At 51.4% G+C, this 17,788-nt stretch overlaps 1 protein-coding gene across 1 annotated transcript in view; it reads right to left on the bottom strand.

Annotated features, from left to right (window-relative positions):
* LOC310808056 (ankyrin repeat and SAM domain-containing protein 1A) overlaps positions 1 to 17,788 on the bottom strand; it is a gene marked incomplete at its 3' end in the record, with an annotated part of 59,785 nt that overhangs the window by 18,473 nt on the left and 23,524 nt on the right. The window contains exons 7-14 of the mRNA XM_083674757.1: positions 17,547 to 17,648; positions 17,230 to 17,316; positions 16,865 to 17,034; positions 16,445 to 16,507; positions 15,261 to 15,393; positions 13,964 to 14,001; positions 11,341 to 11,458; positions 5,999 to 6,513 (exon numbers count right to left, since the gene is read on the bottom strand). Coding sequence (XP_083530883.1) covers positions 5,999 to 6,513; positions 11,341 to 11,458; positions 13,964 to 14,001; positions 15,261 to 15,393; positions 16,445 to 16,507; positions 16,865 to 17,034; positions 17,230 to 17,316; positions 17,547 to 17,648 — 1,226 coding nt within the window. The remainder of the gene's footprint in view (positions 1 to 5,998; positions 6,514 to 11,340; positions 11,459 to 13,963; positions 14,002 to 15,260; positions 15,394 to 16,444; positions 16,508 to 16,864; positions 17,035 to 17,229; positions 17,317 to 17,546; positions 17,649 to 17,788) is intronic.

Below are 17,788 nucleotides of genomic sequence, written 5' to 3'. Positions count from 1 at the left end.
TGAAGCTCCTCTGTAGAACCCTCCCCCTGCCAAAGACAATGGAATCCATCCACCGAGCGTAAAGAAGAAAATCCCCCAGACACGACAGTCTGAGCTGAAACATGAACAGCAGAGTGCTATATCCCTCACTCTGTCACCCAGGAATGAGGTGATGTCTGTGGGAAGATAGTAGAGCACATGTTGACAAAAACTGGGGGTGGGGGGGATGGGGGATGGGGGATGGGGAGGGTCTTTCAGGGTCCAGGGTATCTCTCCTCTGTGTTCTCGATTAGGGATTAGAGTACAGAGTGATGTCACCCCACAGAGTTTGGTTTGATCCCAGCCGGTCAAATTCAGAGGAATTAAGCACTCTTGTCCCAACTAGCTTTCTCCTCAGAGCCAGCTAAAAAGAATAGCTTAACTCTCTCCAAACAGAGCCTCCAAACAGAGCCTCCAGACAAACAGAGCCTCCAAACAGAGCCTCCAAACAAACAGAGCCTCCAAACAGAGCCTCCAAACAGAGCCTCCAAACAGAGCCTCCAGACAAACAGAGCCTCCAAACAGAGCCTCCAAACAAACAGAGCCTCCAAACAGAGCCTCCAGACAGAGCCTCCAGACAAGCTAAAAGATGCAGAATGAAGATGGAAAGGAAGCCTGATGTACTCAAAGCCCAGCCTGTGGAGTTCATAAAGACACAGACGATCAGCCTATTCTAGTCTCTCTACCTGCTGTGAATGGGGGGAGGAAATGAGTTGTGGAGCTCTTCCTTATTCCTGATTATCCTAGTCCTCATTCAACACAGGGGGAGGCTGGTGGACGCAGAAATCGGAGGATCACACAGGAGCTTGATGACACGTTTGATTTTTCTACCATTCCTCATCCCATTCCGTGCATTACAATGAGCCCGTCCTCCGATTTCTACCTCTGTCAGCCTCCCCTGTTCACAAGAGGGTAAAAGAGAGTAAAGAGGCATGTCCAGTGGATGGACAAACTACACCAAAAATATCCTGCTCCCATAATCAAGGAAGAGCTCCACAGCATCAATTCATTTCCTTCTCCCATTCACCGCAGGTAGTTTGAAAGACCCCTGGTCAGCTGCACTGTGTAAGAGAATGGATACTCACAAAGGCTGGTTTCATACTGGCCACTGGATCCGCGGGGAGCCGGACAGGAAAATGAGGTAAAGTAAAGTGGGCTGGAGATGACTGATCTTTCTCTCTGTCTCTGTCAATACGTCTCTCTTTCTCTCTCTCTCTCTCTTTCTTTCTCTCTCTCTCTCTCTCTCACCCCTCCCATCTGTGGAGCTACATTTGCTGGCCCACACAATGTGCCCCCTGGATTGTCATGTTCAGTCTGATCCCAGGACCGAGACGAACCTGCATTAGCATGCGCTTTAACACAAGTGCGCACACATACACACACACACACAACGCACGCACGCACGCACCCCCACAGGCAAGCACACAACACACACACACACACACACAGACAAGCACACAGCACTCACACACACCCACCCCCACACACACTCTTAAATGCAGCGCATAGGCCAAGACCTCATGCAAGTCAAATCTCCTTGAAACTAGAGGCAGGCTATCTGTGCCTGTGTGTGTGTGTGTGTGTGTGTGTGTGTGTGCGCGCGTGTGTGTGTGAAGAGGGAGTGTGAGAACAGGAAGAGTTAGCAGACCCAGACACACAATGAAAGAGTCCTGGGACCCCTCGCCCACACGCTGTCACACAGCTCAGTAGAGTGTTCCAGGGCAGCCAGCCATGACCAGCAAGATGGCCGCCCAGTACCCGTCCCGCGTCTCATAGCAATGGTACAGAGAGAGAGAGAGAGAGAGAGAGAGAGAGAGAGAGAGAGAGAGAGAGCAGAGAGAGAGCAGAGAGAGAGAGCAGAGAGAGAGAGAGAGACAAGAGAGGGAGGGAGGGATCAAGCAGAAGAGAAGGAAGGGGAAAGGCTACGCTTGAAAAAGTGCCCTAATTTCAGAGGATATCCGTAGACTTATAAGACTTATATAAGGGCATGGAGAACTCTGTCATAAAACGACCCAACTTTTGCTAAAATTCCTCCTTGCTGCGCTCATTAGCGATGCACTTTCCTTCAATTCCATGGAACTTTCCAAATGAAAGTATTCCTTGAAAAGAGAATGAGGAGAGAAGCTCAGTACCTCCTGTGATTTGGCCCAGCCCAGTGCTTCCAGGCTAAAGAGTGTGATTTAGCCCAACCCAGTGGTTCCAGGCTGCAGAGTCCCTTCGGAGTTTTCATATAAAAAGTCAAGCCAAAAAGTGGCCCCACATAACTGTCCTAATTGGGTAATGTGTCAGGGTGAAATCAGGACAACCCTGAATGTGACTATAAACAGTCCTAATGGTTTCACTCCATCCACCCCAAATGCAAGAAAATACATTAACTATTAAACACACTTAAAAGGCCTCGCCATAATCATGAGGAGACGGCCATAAAAAATGCACAAAAAAGGAACTAAAAAAACAGAAACCGCCACAGAAGCTAACGCATGCTGCACTCCGGCAAAACACACAAACAAATGATGGATGTGTACGAGTATCATACTAATCCATGCCCTGCCAGGAAACGAGTCGTGACTGTTATCGCGAACACCGCAGCTCAGAGTGAGGGCATTAACATTCACCTCCAGCGCGCTGTTGAGCAAACTGACAACATGTGAGCGCGGCAGCTCCTCAGGCTGCTACACCGCAGTGAGAGATGCTACAGTATCTGTCCAGCAGACTGAGACACACATGCACGTACACACACGCACACGCACGCACGCACGCACACACACACACATACACACACACCGACACACACACACACACACACACACACACACAGACAGACACAGACACCCACGCACAGACACAAAGGCACACACAGGCACACACACAGACACATAGACACAAAATAACAAGGTAAAATAACATAAAACAGACCAGGCCAATGCCTGAAAGAACACCTCATTTTGCCTGCTTTAGATCCCCACAAACAGTCACACTATGCCACCGGCAAGGGAACCCTAGTCCCAAAGAGGGGAAGAACCTTCAGCTTTACCCCGCACAGTCTAACAACCCTTACATTACGCAAATGTATCCCAAAACGTATTATTACGTTCAGTCATTCCGGATGATCTGCATGCGTAGCCAACTGTAGAGGCAGGGCAGCCCAGGAGCAGCAGGGCTGTGCAGCAGGACTCGAGCTGCAGTCGTGTCCTGAGCTGTGCTGCCCCCTGCAAACCAGACAGCTTCATTATCACTTAATCCAGAGCCAGCCTCTCTTCCAAAAGGGCACATCTCCTGGTGTCCACAGTTTCACGAGGTGAGGGTGTTAATCAAAGTCGCGCTCATCGCCGTGGCGACCACCAGGAGGCCATAAAGCGGTGAGTCTAGTGCCGAAAAAGTTTTCAGGAGGTAATTAAAGATTCCATCACGCACGTTCCAGTCTGGTGACCCCATTATCCACTTGGGCCTGACTGCAAACACTGACTGGTTTGACTTAGGGCTTTGAGGTAATGGGACCAGCTTAATTCCTGTATGCTAATGGTTGTTTACATGGAGAATCACTGAGAGTCCTGGGCACGCTACTCTTCTTCCGTCTTCACCTTCAGTGAATGCATATTTGAAAAACACCACATCTGTTTCAAAAGGGCGAACTCTGATCAACCTCGTCAACAACCGCGAAGGCAGACATCGCATGGAAGAAGTTCTTCCAGTGGCTTTTTTTTTTTTTCTCTCTCCAAAAGTTGATCTACCACTTAAGCGATCGCTGATAGCAATGCTTACTGCATGTTGACACAGATGCCCTTTTTCTGTTCACTTGGCCTTCCATCACCCTCTCAAACTGTTAGGGGTAATTACAGCCAGTCAAGATGAAGGCCGTCAAATAGGTGAGCGTGTCGAGGCGGGAGGGGAGGACGGAGGGGAGGACGGAGGGGAGGCCTTCCATTGAGATAATGATCAGCAATTCAGTTCCTTGAGTGCTGTCACCCCGTCCCCCATCCTCCTCTCGACAACGATCACCACCGCTACAGGCTGCCACCGCCGATGACTGACTCATCCAAACCTTTTTATTACTTCTCACAACTGTGGGCGCAATTATTATTATGATGGCCCTCGTCTTGACTGGCCTTAATTACCCCTCACAGTCGGAGAGGGAGACGGAAGGACCGTCTACGTCAACACGCAGTGAGGTTGATTGAGGTCACATTTATTATTCCTATTATTTTGGGGGATGGAACCAACAGCACCATTCTATCCTGCTTTTCCTTCCCCCCTCCAGGGGATCATTGGAAGGGTCACTCAGACGCAGACTGCTGGGTAGGACGGTCAAGGTGAGGCAGACAGGGTCACACTGGGCCACCTGCAAACTAACCACGGGGAAGGCGAGCCGTGATATCGACCCCATCTCTGCTATTATCACGAATCACAGCAGCTGTTCCGATGGGGTCATGTAAAGGTACACCACCTAGCCACGGGATCTTCTCTCTGCGGAGAGCCTGCTATTGGAGCCCTTGATGTTGGCCCTGGCTGCCTGGCATCACAAATGCATGGAATGACTCTGCCACAGACACGGTCTACAGAACAAGCGATGTGAGCCTTGTGGAGCTACAGTATTACACCCAGCCAGGTTACAGGAAAGACCCTGGTTGCTAAAACAACATAACACCCAAAAACATTTGAAGGACTTAATTTTGTTTAGACAAAGTAACATACTTAGCCTTTATCTGTCCCTCCACAGACCCCAAAGAGATTTGCAAGGCTAGCAAAGAACAATGGTTAGTGTATTTAACAGACCAGAGATTGTCATCTGAAAATGCTGAATTGGTGCTGTTGAGCACATTCTGAGGAGAGCAATTATTCCAAATGGCTCTATATTTGACTACTGAATGGAAAGTGTGTGTGTGTGGTGTGTATGTGTATGCGTGTGTGTGGTGTATGCGTGTGCGTGCATGTGTGTGTGTGTGTCTGCCTGCCTGCCAATCTCCTGGGGGGCTCAGGTTGGAGTCTAAAGCCGTGGCAACCTGAGGCGGCAGGTCCTGGAGGGAGGATTGAACTGCGGCTCAGACGCTCTCATCCTCGTCTCACTTTCAATCCTTTCGTCTCTCCCGTTACTTTTTCCGCTCCTCACTTTTTGCTCCCCATTTTCTTTTTGTTTCTTCTAATCTCTCTCTCTCTTCATCTCTGCCCAACTCTCTGTCGCCCTGTCAGACAGGGTATTTGACTGCTGACTGGTGAATATGGTACACATACTGTGTCAAGTCAAGAATATCCTTTATGATAACACATAGTGACAGGATGATGAAAATACTTTAAAATACTGCACTTTAAAATACTGCAATATGAGGCTGGTTTCCAATTTCAGCAGGGTAATACAATACACAGATTTCAAGTAGAAAATAAAAGGCAGATATTCATGACTTGCAACTTTGAGCAAACGCAAATGCTAAAAAGGTAGGTAACGGTGGTGGACTTCATTCTGCTCATCCCTAATATCGTCTCCTCCTTCCCCTCCTCTATCCTCCATTATTCTAAAGAGGTCTACAGTTGGTTTATAGAGTTCTATAGTTGGCTTATAGAGGTCTATAGTTAGTTTATAGAGTTCTATAGTTGGTTTATAGAGGTCTATAGTTGGCTTATAGAGGTCTATAGTTAGTTTGTAGAGGTCTATAGTTGGTTTGTAGAGGTCTATAGTTGGTTTATAGAGGTCTATAGTTGGTTTGTAGAGGTCTATAGTTGGTTTGTAGAGGTCTACAGTTTCACCAACGTGTCTTCTTCCATTTACACCTGTCTTTTCATATGGACGCAATCAGAATGCGGACAGTATCTGGACACGGGACACATTTTAATGCCAGATGTAAAGTGCCTTGCTTCACCACACAACTGTTCTGTAGTCAGCCCTAATGTCTGGCCTATGAGGTGTTTCTCTAGATGGATTTGTTTAGTTTGAGTGTATGAACAGTGACCGTATTACGACCCGTTGACATGACAACAAGACTCTTACCTCGTCCCATTCTGAGGCGAACGACGGCGACTTCTCCAGCCTCTTCTTCCCCATGCTGCAGTTGGACACGGACTCGCTGCGGCTGCCCAGGCCGCCCTCTTCCTCGCTGGGCGGCGACACCAGCAGGTCCGAGTCCGACTTGGAGAGGCTGCGAGCCAGCTTCAGGTCCCCCGGGGGCCGCATCCGGCCAATGGGCACGGCGCCAGACGGGTCCCTGGGCTCGCCCTTGCTCACGGTGGCGTAAATGGCTTTGGGGTCACAGTCTGTTAGGATGGCGGCCATGTTGGGCGGAGGACGAGGAGGCGATGCGTCTTTTGTTGTTGTTTTTGCTGTTGTTGTTGTTGTTGTTGTTGTTTTGGTCGGAAGCGCTGGCTCCGGGCCTTGGCTGGGCGGCGCTGCACCGGGCAGCCTGAAGGGGTCCTCCCGACTGTCGAAGACGGGCGAGGATCCGTGCAGGAGGCCTGTGAACACCTCAGGGACACCGGCGCCCAGGTCCTGGCCAAGCAGAGAGTTATCTGCAGAGTCAAGAGGGGAGAGAGGGAGAGTGAGCAGGGCAGTAGCGTGTCAAAGCAAGGGGCCGGACTGAGACTGAGGGGAGATATCTACCCCAGCAGGGCTAATAAGAAACCGCCCACACAGCCCCTGAAACAGATCTGTGATTGTTTTCTTCAGGGCAGAGGGAGAGAGAGAGAGAGAGGGAGAGGCGGACCTAGGCTGTCCAAAGCAATGGAGAGTTTTAGAATTCCAACCCCGGCTTGCAGCCGTTTGACAACTATCTTTCTGCTTGTAGTTACATTGCTCTCCCCATCTTTCTCTTTCTCTCTCTCTCTCTCTCTCTCTCTCTCTGTCTCTGTCTCATTTCCCGGCAGCGACCCAGTGGGTCAGGTTCCAAACACATGCCAGAGCACTGAGGATTCCCTGCAGGAACAAATGAGAGGTGAAACAGGATATGAGCAAGGGCAAAACAATGTACACGCACACACACAGTCACATTCACATCCCCCTCCTCAACTTCAAACAACACAAACACAGACACAGACACAGACACACACACATGCGCACACACACACACACACACACACACACACACACACACACACACACACACACACACACACAGACACACACACACACAGACACACAGACACACATACAGACACACATACAGACACACACTACAGGGAAAAGCATACAGGCACACTGACAGTCAAATATGAGAACAAAAACTTACTTTGTCGGCCCTAGAGCTCTGAAAACAATCCCCGCTTCCAGAGTCTGACCAGCTGATGCAGTTGAGCACAATCCGATTTACCCCTCACACAACAGGCCCTCTTATTCCCTCCACCCACTCTGAGGAGCTACATGTACCGCCACCCAAGCCTCCGTTCTGTCATCAAATCCACCACAGGCAGGATGAGATGAGAGAGAAGAAAAAGAAAAACCGAGAAAAACTTGGAAATGCCACCCCTTCTGTCCCTCTCAGCTTGCTTCCTCTTCCCCTGTGCCGGAGCTGTGAGTGGAAGTGGTGTGATCCAGAGCTCTCCGCCTGGCCTCTGACTGGCCGCTGACGGCAGGCTCGGGAGGGAGGGAAACTGGGATCACTCCATCCACTCAACAGTCTGACTCTGAGCCACAATCCTGGTAATTAGGCTTCTGACACACGGCGAGTGTGTGTGTGTGTGTGTGTGTGTGTGTGAAGTAGAGGAGGGGTGTGTGTGTGTGTGTGTGTGTGTGTGTGTGTGTGTGTGTGAAGTTGAGGAGGGGTGTGTGTGTGTGTGAAGTTGAGGAGGGGTGTGTGTGTGTGTGTGTGTGTGTGTGTGTGTGTGTGAAGTTGAGGAGGGGTGTGTGTGTGTGTGAAGTTGAGGAGGGGTGTGTGTGTGTGTGTGTGTGTGTGTGTGTGTGTGTGTGAAGTTGAGGAGAGGTGTGTGTGTGTGTGTGTGTCTCTAATTGCCAGGGTACTGAGAGGGTCAGGGTGTTTGGTGACAAGAAAACTAGGGCAGTGACGTCTCAGCCAGACGAGCGAGTGACACCCGGTGGGGCAGTTTTAGTTTGTCCTTCAGAGGACAGCCCAACACAGACTAGAGCCACACTTATCACTCTACAGACCACTGAACTATACTACACACACACACACACACACACACACACACACACACTGTGGTGTGGGTTTGTCACTCAAGACAGCTTACAAACTGAAACATTAAAAGACTAAATCGTGGTTTGTTAGAGATGTATATATCTGTAGGGGAGAAATGGTGGCTCCACCCTGTCAGCTTGCTGATAAATCCAGCTCAGCCAGAGCCGGTCCACCGGGCTCCGTTTAGAGGCCATTTGCAATGAACGCCCTGTCTGCCCATCATGCTCAGCTGCTTAGGACTATTTGGATGTGTGTGTGTGTGTGTGTGTGTGTGTGTGTGTGTGTGTGTGTGTGTGTATATGTGTGTGTGTGTGTGTGTGTGTGTGTGTGTGTGTGTGTGTACATATGGGAGAGGCCGCAGCCAAACGCCCACCCTGTCCTTGGCAGCTGGATAGCGTGAACGCCCAATGACAAAATCGCTATGCCTCCAACGGTCTCTCACACCGTGTTAACCCTTCCTGAATCACCATACCCAGACTACTACGGCCACTACGGTCATTTAACAGTCCAGCTGGAAACACTTTCAGGCAGTAACCCTAAGACGTACTGGTGTTGATACAGCTTTTATACCAGGGGGTTGAGGTCACTCGGAAAATAATGTGTGTGTGTTTAATTTGGCTCTCTGTGCTGCAGGTTTTACAAGTGATGTCATGTTAATTCTGCGGTAACTGCTGTACTGGTGTTTGATATCACACGGTCCACGGTCCAAAGTCAATTTACCTCATGCCTGGGGGAAATCGCTTTTCTGTACTCTGATTGGAGAACGTTTTTAACGTTTTGCGTGTCATGTGGTGCAGAAATTCAATCAAATACAAACGGCAAAGCTATTGATATTCTGACCTTTAACAAAACTGCAGGAACACAAATCATTTGTTTGATGTTACAGGTCAGTGACAGAGAGAGAGAGAGAGAGAGAGAGAGAGAGAGAGAGAGAGAGAGAGAGAGAGAGAGAGAGAGAGAGAGAGAGCGCGACAGAGTGAGAGAGAGAGAGAGCGAGAAAGAGAAAGAGAGAGAGAGCGAGCAAGATAGAGAAAAAGAGACAGCTCTATAATGGACCCTGCAGAAGAAACCATCCATAGCGTGACATCTGACACATAATTCCCTCGTCTGCCGTGTGTGTGTGTGACTCCACTCCTCTTGGCCAAGAGAACCCCACAGCAGACCCTATCCCCCCCCACCAAACATGGCAGTACCCCACAGCAGACCCTATCCCCCCCCCACCAAACATGACAGTACCTCACAGCAGACCCTATCCCCCCCACCAAACATGGCAGTACCCCACAGCAGACCCTATCCCCCCCCACCAAACATGACAGTACCCCACAGCAGACCCTATCCCCCCCCACCAAACATGGCAGTACCCCACAGCAGACCCTATCCCCCCCCCACCAAACATGGCAGTACTTCACAGCAGACCCTATCCCCCCCCCACCAAACATGGCAGTACCCCACAGCAGACCCTATCCCCCCCCCCACCAAACATGGCAGTACCCCACAGCAGACCCTATCCCCCCCCCCCACCAAACATGGCAGTATCCCACAACAGACCCTATCCCCCCCCCCCACCAAACATGGCAGTACCTCACACTACATTTCAGCTAACAAACTGCTGTGCACTAAAGCATCTCTCTGTTGAATGTTTTGTCTCCTGTATTATGTGAAGACTCCTGACCAAGGCCACGCACACACTGATAGTCACAGGATAATGTGTTGCCCTTGGCAAGATAACCACATCTCCTGGACAGGGCAGTACACCATGGCTGACTGAGAGTGGCTGTCTGAACAAAGCATGTGGACTATGTTGGACGTCCCTCGATGTTTCTTGCTGAGGACAGCAGCGCAGTGTGTGTGTGTGTGTGTGTGTGTGTGTCAGGCGATCCCCCCTCCCTGGTGTTGCTGACCAGGCATGTCTCCATCGGACACACACCCAGGGGCTGTGGTCTGACGCCGAGCGCTGTTATCACACACCCGTCGTGGGGGCGGGGGAGGGGGGGGAGATGGGTGGGAGGGGGGGAGGTGGGTGGGAGGGAGGGAGGGAGGGGAGTAGCAGCTAGAAGAATCAGGTATGAGTGGGGGGGTGGGGATAGGCTGTCCATGGGGAGCAGTGGTAGCAGGGAATAGGGAAGGGGAGAGAGAGGTCTGAGAGGGGGTGGAAGTGGCAGGGAGAAAGGGAGGGTTGAGAGGAGGATGGAGGGGGGTGGGAGTAGCAGGGAGCACCAGGCGTGAGCAGGGCTCTAATCCCAAATCCCTGAGAGGCAGCTGCATTCACATGGTAATAGAAAAGGACAGGCTTCACTTCTGCTTCTATTAGAGCCCTGGAACAGCACACAGCTCTTTCACAGTCTCTCTGTGTGTGTGTGTGTGTGTGTGTGTGTGTGTGTGTGTGTGTGTGTGTGTGTGAGCCTGTCCTGCTTGTATGTGAATGAGTCCTATTCCTGTGTGTGGGTGACAGGGAGAAAGAGCGTGAGAGAGAGTTTTGTATCTTAACTGATACAAAAGAACGTGCCTTATTAAAATAAATGCAAGGAAGATAACATATTCCGTATAAAACGGGGGATGAGAAATCAAATATATTCCAATCTCCATCACAGGCAAAAGTCACATCTCACTCAAATCTCAATAGATTTAACTAGGGTAGGGGGTGCTTAGACAGGAACATCTGAATAGAAATCTAATGCAAAATTCAGTTCCATATTGCCAACCAAATGAAGTTTCTCCAGTTGACTAGCCAAAGAATGTCAATCAGCCCGTTCCAAACGAGCGTAATCCTGATCGGCTCGTCGGGAATGTCAATCATGCAGTCACAGGCAGCACTAATCCAACACAGCCAATCTCAACCCCCGGCAAACGCAAATGTATTTCTCACATTCCACCGATACACATGGGAGACGACTGATTCTGCAAGTCAGCTGTGCTCCCTCCTCCTCCTCCTCCTCCTCCTCCTCCTCATCCTCCCTCCCTCCCTCCTCACACAAACCCTCTCCTTCCCCAGGGCACAGATTCACACGTCCTGCATCTCACTGTCAGGAACCAATGAAGTCTGTGAGGTTCATTTTGACGGCGCTATGACTTTGCCTTGTCCCCGTGTGCCGTATCTCTGATGTCAGGACATGTGAGACACACTGAGCTGCACAATCCTGCAAACAAACTAACAAACAAACAAACATGTTCCACAGCAGACGGAGGATGCGGAGGTTCAACTCACCACCGGGGACGCGGAGACCCGTCCGGCCAGGCCCAAGCACAGGGGGGCCGGGGGGCTGCAAGGTGTCTCCCATCTGGCCTGGGGCTCGGAGGTCGCTGGGAGCCGTGGGCTTCCGCTGCTGGACAAGACGAAAGGGGAGAGATGATGGGCACACTGACAGCTGTCAATCCCGTACCAGCCCCCCCCCCCCTCCCCCCGCACACCCATTCTCACTATTAACAGCCAATCACATAAGGACATGAACAGACAGACGATTAGCAGATAATTATTATTATTATCAGACACTCTGGTATTAAAAAGGCAGAACGCGTCCCAGATGTCTTCCATTAGCGGCACCGCGGGCCAGACAGCATCTTTCCAGACAGGGATTGGCTGTCAGATGGCGGCTGATTAGCACACAAGACCACGCCACAGAGCACCTTGTTTCTAATTAAATTAGAATATTCGCTATTGGTTTTTCTATGTCCCATGCACCAACCTCACCAAGTCAATTTCCTGAATGTGCAAATATACTTGGCCAAATAAAAGTACTTTGATTCTGATTCTAATTAGGTAACAGCCAGGAGGGGACAGCAGTGTGGAGGAGGGGACAGCAGTGTGGAGGGGACAGGAGGGGACAGCACTGAGGAGGAGGGGACAGGAGGGGACAGGAGGGGACAGCACTGAGGAGGAGGGGACAGGAGGGGACAGGAGGGGACAGCACTGAGGAGGAGGGGACAGCAGTGAGGAGGGGACAGGAGGGGACAGCACTGAGGAGGAGGGGACAGGAGGGGACAGCAGTGAGGAGGGGACAGGAGGGGACAGCAGTGAGGAGGGGACAGCAGTGAGGAGGGGACAGCACTGAGGAGGAGGGGACAGGAGGGGACAGCAGTGAGGAGGGGACAGCAGTGTGGAGGGGACAGCACTGAGGAGGGGACAGCAGTGTGGAGGGGACAGGAGGGGACAGCACTGAGGAGGAGGGGACAGGAGGGGACAGCAGTGTGGAGGGGACAGCAGTGAGGAGGGGACAGCAGTGAGGAGGGGACAGCAGTGAGGAGGGGACAGCAGTGTGGAGGAGGGGACAGGAGGGGACAGCAGTGAGGAGGAGGGGACAGCAGTGTGGAGGAGGGGACAGGAGGGGACAGCAGTGTGGAGGGGACAGCAGTGAGGAGGGGACAGCAGTGAGGAGGGGACAGGAGGGGACAGCAGTGTGGAGGGGACAGCAGTGAGGAGGGGACAGCAGTGAGGAGGGGACAGGAGGGGACAGGAGGGGACAGCAGTGAGGAGGGGACAGGAGGGGACAGCAGTGAGGAGGGGACAGGAGGGGACAGCAGTGAGGAGGGGACAGGAGGGGACAGCAGTGAGGAGGGGACAGGAGGGGACAGCAGTGTGGAGGGGACAGCAGTGTGGAGGGGGACAGCAGTGTGGAGGGGACAGCAGTGTGGAGGGGACAGGAGGGGACAGCAGTGTGGAGGGGACAGCAGTGAGGAGGGGACAGGAGGGGACAGCAGTGTGGAGGGGACAGCAGTGAGGAGGGGTCAGGAGTGTGGAGGGGACAGGAGGGGAGAGGAAAGAGGAGGGGACAGCAGAGGATGGGACAGAAGCAGAGAGGAGGGGACAGCAGTGAGGAGGGCACAGGAGGAAATGGGAAGGGACAACAGCAGGGAGGAGAGGACAGCAGGGAGGAGAGGACAGCAGAGAAGAGGGGACAGGAGAGAAGAGAGGACAGCAGAGAGGAAGGGACAGCAGAGAGAGGAGGGAACAGCAGAGAGGAGGGGACAGCAGGGAGGAGAGGACAGCAGAGAGGAAGGGACAGCAGAGAGGAAGGGACAGCAGAGAGGAAGAGACAGCAGAGAGGAAGGGACAGCAACAGCTCCAACAGAAACATCAGAACAATAACAGATGGAGGTTATGGGAGGAGAGGGAGGGACAGGCTAATAAAAAACACTAACTGGGTAATAAAAATGAAAAGGTAATATAAATAGATATGATGGGACAATAAATAGCACGGACAGCTTCACTGGGACCTCTGCTTACTTCTGAGGAGACATGGGCAGGAAAGGGAAGGGGGGGGGGGATTAAAAGAGATAGAGAGTGGAGAGAGAGAGAGAGAGGATGGAAACAAGGGATGGGCTGTAAATCCGGCCCGGAGTCCCGCTGCAGAGGGCTCCTAAACAGAGACACTCAGCGGTTGACAGAGGACCTGGGTCATGGAGCCGTGCGGCATGATGAAGTACTTGCAGAGAGATTTGCACTTCCTGGAGGAGCCCCATGTGGAACATAAATGTTTGGAGAAGCAGGACTGACGTAGTTTGGTCGTTTGATTTCACACGCCGAGCACCAAGCGTGGAGGGACCCTGGGAGCGGTTTTGTTGCCCTTTTGTCAATGTCTTTTCTCTGTCCCACAGACCAAAGGAAAACATATGGAGAGAACATCTTGTACATTTCTGAGTCTGAGAAGAGAGGAGAGGAGGAAGCAATATGTCATATTTCTCCTGGGGCAAGGAGGGGAGGGGAGGGGAGGAGGGGAGAGGAGAGGGAAGGGGAGAGGAGAAGGGAGAGCAGAAGAGGAGAGGGGAAGGAGGGGAGAGCAGGATAGGAGAGGAGGGGAGGGAAGGGGAGAGGAGAGCAGGAGAGGTCATACCTGAGGTAGGAGACTGTTAGAAGACTTGGCGTTCTCATCTGAGGAGAGACATCAGACAACAGTCAGGTCATGGCTGGGCCAGTCAAATCATTACAACATTCAATTAGATTGGTCAATTCAAGTCAGTATATGTGAAGATAGCCAGGGGTGACATTATGCAAATTTAATAGGACAGCGATGGATAATAAGCTAATGTTTATGCATATGGTAGTGTAGGGTTAAGGACAATGATCAGACAGAATAATAATTTTTGGGGGGGAGCTAAAAAATAATAAAATAAAAAATAATAACTAAACAAAAGCTGAGACAAATGCACAAGGCTTATGAAGCAGCCTTCAGCCCAAATCCCAAAATACATTTCCGTCGCGTTCCACTCCTAACTGTGGTCGCAGAATGCGAGTTAAGGAATGGACATCGTCTTTTCTCCCAGTAATTTAGCCAAATAAGAGGGAACATGATTACATCAGCAATCAAACGGCAACCGTTCGTTCCTATGGCGCCGTTTCCCATTCATTTATTGTGAATTTCACAAAGGGAAAAAAAGCCCTGAGGGGACCGTTTTAAAACATCTATATCAACAGCCAGACATCCCAATGGCCTGCTAATGAAATCCCCCTTTAATCCCATTACACACAGTGCCAGTCAAAAGCCAGCGGTGAGGAGAGGGAGAGAGAGGGTTGGGATACACCACGGCCCATCCAGGGAAACGCACAGTACATCAGACCCAACCACACCCCAGCCTCTCCCCTCTCCCCTCTCCCCTCTCCTGCTGATCATGATGGGGTGTGAAGCACAGCTGTGTGGTGGGAAGGAAGGGGGGGAGGGGGGGGTGGTTGGGAAACTGATCCCTGCTCCCCCCTCTAACCCCTCTGTAATCCTGCTAGGAATGAGGGGTCACACTTAGCAAAGCAGAGGGGTGTGTGTGTGACCAGTGTTGGTGGAGTAGGGCAGAGGGTGAGGGTGTGTGTGTGTGTGTGTGTGTGTGTGTGTGTGTGTGTGTGTGTGTGTGTGTGTGTGTGTGTGTGTGTGTGTGTGTGTGTGTGTGTGTGTGTGTGTGTGTGTGTGTGTGTGTGTGTGTGTGTGTGTGTGTGTGTGTGTGTGTGTCCATCCTGTCTGCGTGGGTGAATTGGGGGAGAGGTCACTCACAAGTGTTCCTTATTCTCCAGGCTAAAGGACACCAAGCTTTACTCCCACATAAACAACCATGTAGTTAGTCACCAACGAGGGGGTTGGAAAGTCTGACTTGGATCCAGAGCATGTGGTAATGCTCTCTAACATGTCCACTGTGGGCCTGTACCTTTCTGGGACGGGGGCTCCTGGGCGGACAAGGGTACTTTGGTCTGGGCGGACGTCAGCAGTTCATACGTGTGATCCTCCTGGTCCTCCGCTGGCTCGCCCCTCTCATCAATACTGCTATTAGTGTACAGAGCCTGGAAAGGAGGGGGGGAGGGAGGGAGGGAGGGAGAGGAGTGGAAAGAGGGAAGAACATTGAGGAGAGAGAGAGAGGAGACAGTAGAAAGCGGAGATAGGAGATAGAAGGGGGAGAGAGGGGGGAGGAAAATGAGAGAGAGAGAGGAGAGGAGAGAGGGGGGAGAGAGGGGAGTTAACGCGACACTCCTCCCTCCTCTGTACCCACATGGCTAGTGTAGCAGTAGTCCTGCTGTGCTTCTGATGATGAGTCCTACCCTACAGCGACCTGCGCTGTTACAGTGCACTACAGTCACATTACGCTGCCCCCCCATGGTGGTACTGAGTAACACTCTTTTGTTGTCTACAATCCCTTGCTGTGCATAACTCCTGCATCCAGCAGGGATTATGGGCTAAGGGCTCTCTAAGGCTGCCCAATAAACTATAAATTGATTGCATTTAGAGAACTGATTACATCAAGAATGGCAGAGGGTGGAGGGCACATGGGGTTCTATCACAGTATAAACCTGTATAGTGTGGCCACACACATCATTTAAGGGTTTGACTAAAGTCACTAATGTTTTTCTCTCTCTCTCTCTCTCTCTTTGTTCAAACATGGAGGGAATCGTCATAAAAGGAGTGGCAGCAGCAGCACTGACATTCTAAGTGGTTGACAAACATTTCCCAACACCCCTCTTTGCCAACACTGACCGGCCAGACAAAGCCAGAACTCTGACAAGTCTTGTCCTGCTCACAGACGACATTTGACCACATTAAATAGAAACTCATCACAACAATTCAACTGTCCACAGAGGAAGAGAACAAGTCAACATCGTAATGGAGAAAACATTGGAATGGAGGGTAGCAGTAAAAAAAAAAACACAAATTAGTTTTGGTATTGGGCATTGAGCCTGGTATTGGACTAGTGTCGATCTCTTGAAGCCTATAGGGAGATTTAAGGTGTTGAGTTCGGAGAGATCATGGGTTCGATACCCGGGTGCAGCAGTCTGCCCTGTCCTCCCTCTTGTCTGTCTGCATCTCTAGAAGACCTGACGTATGATCCTAGATCCTCACCTCTGAACTCACCTCCTCTTCGTGGCCTGGGGCCGGGTGTGAGGGGTGGCCCAGGCGGTCTTTCTACACGGGACAGACAGACGGACATCAGAGATGAGAGGTTATGCTCAGACAGATACACATCAAATTGATATGGCGTCAGAGAAAATGAGGAAACAGAAACAAGGTGTTCTTCTATTTCTGTCAGATCTCAGACAGGAGGATTTGGAGGTTCAGTCCACATAACCACTCCATTACAATGCAGTGAACCACTGCCCCCTAGTGGATGATGTGTGTGTGTCTGTGTCTGTGTGTGTGTGTGTGTGTGTGTGTGTGTGTGTGTGTGAGTGTGTGAGTGTGTGAGTGTGTGAGTGTGTGAGTGTATGTGTGTGTGTCAAGGTACATTTGTTTATGTGGTGTTTGATCGATTGAAAGGCTAACCTTGCCGGCGTCGCTGTCCGGTCGTCCAGAGTCTCTGTCGGAGGACTTCCCACTGGCCAGGCTGTCCAGCGAGTGGCAGGACGTGGCCTCAAACAGAGCCTCGTACGGGCTCTCCTCCTCAGGCCTCGGGGCCAGCCCCGAGATCAGCTCACTCACCTGCTCCATCTCACCTACGACACAGACACAGACACAGACACAGACACAGACACAGACACAGACACAGACACAGAGTCAGCTACACGGAGGGAAAAACCCAAGCTCAAACTCTCTTATTTTACTTTGCATCTGCTAACTGGATATCGCAAACACTCTCTCAGACATCGCTCTCGTCACCTTGAGGTTGAGAGTGTTGGTGTAACGCGTACCTTTCCTCCGTGGGCAGGGACTCTCGTGAGGGGGCGGGACAGGGGGAGGGGGCAGGGCTAAATCAGGCGGATCTCCTGCCATGTGAGCTGCGGAGAGGATCGAGAGGACGCCATTGGTCATGAGAATAACTACAGCCTGGTCCCTCGTCGCCAACGGTCTATAGTTGGTATGTGTGTCATTTGTTTGACATGACAACGACAGTAACAGGGACAGGAGCTAATATAGCACATGCAGATCTGGAACGACCTGGGTTTGTAAACCAGGTTATTCATCCGCTGTCTCTCCACTGGTCTCCATGTGTGGGACAGGAGCTCACCTTGGATCAGAGCTGCGATCTGCCTGCTCTTCTGAGAGGGCATCTCCCTGACGGTGTCCAGCGCCGTCAAGCCCTTAAAGTCCACCATGTTCACATTGATGTCTATCATAGGAGACAGGGGAGGAGACAGCAGAGAGGGGAGGAGAGGACAGCAGAGGGGGGAGGAGAGGACAGCAGAGAGGGGAGGAGAGGACAGCAGAGAGGGGAGGAGAGGCGTCATAGTGGATACATGCAGCAGGGAT

The sequence above is a fragment of the Argentina silus genome (genome assembly GCF_951799395.1).
Source record: "Argentina silus genome assembly, chromosome: 8".
Classification (NCBI taxonomy): Eukaryota; Metazoa; Chordata; class Actinopteri; order Argentiniformes; family Argentinidae; genus Argentina; species Argentina silus.
This window is presented reverse-complemented; position numbering and strand designations above follow the sequence as displayed.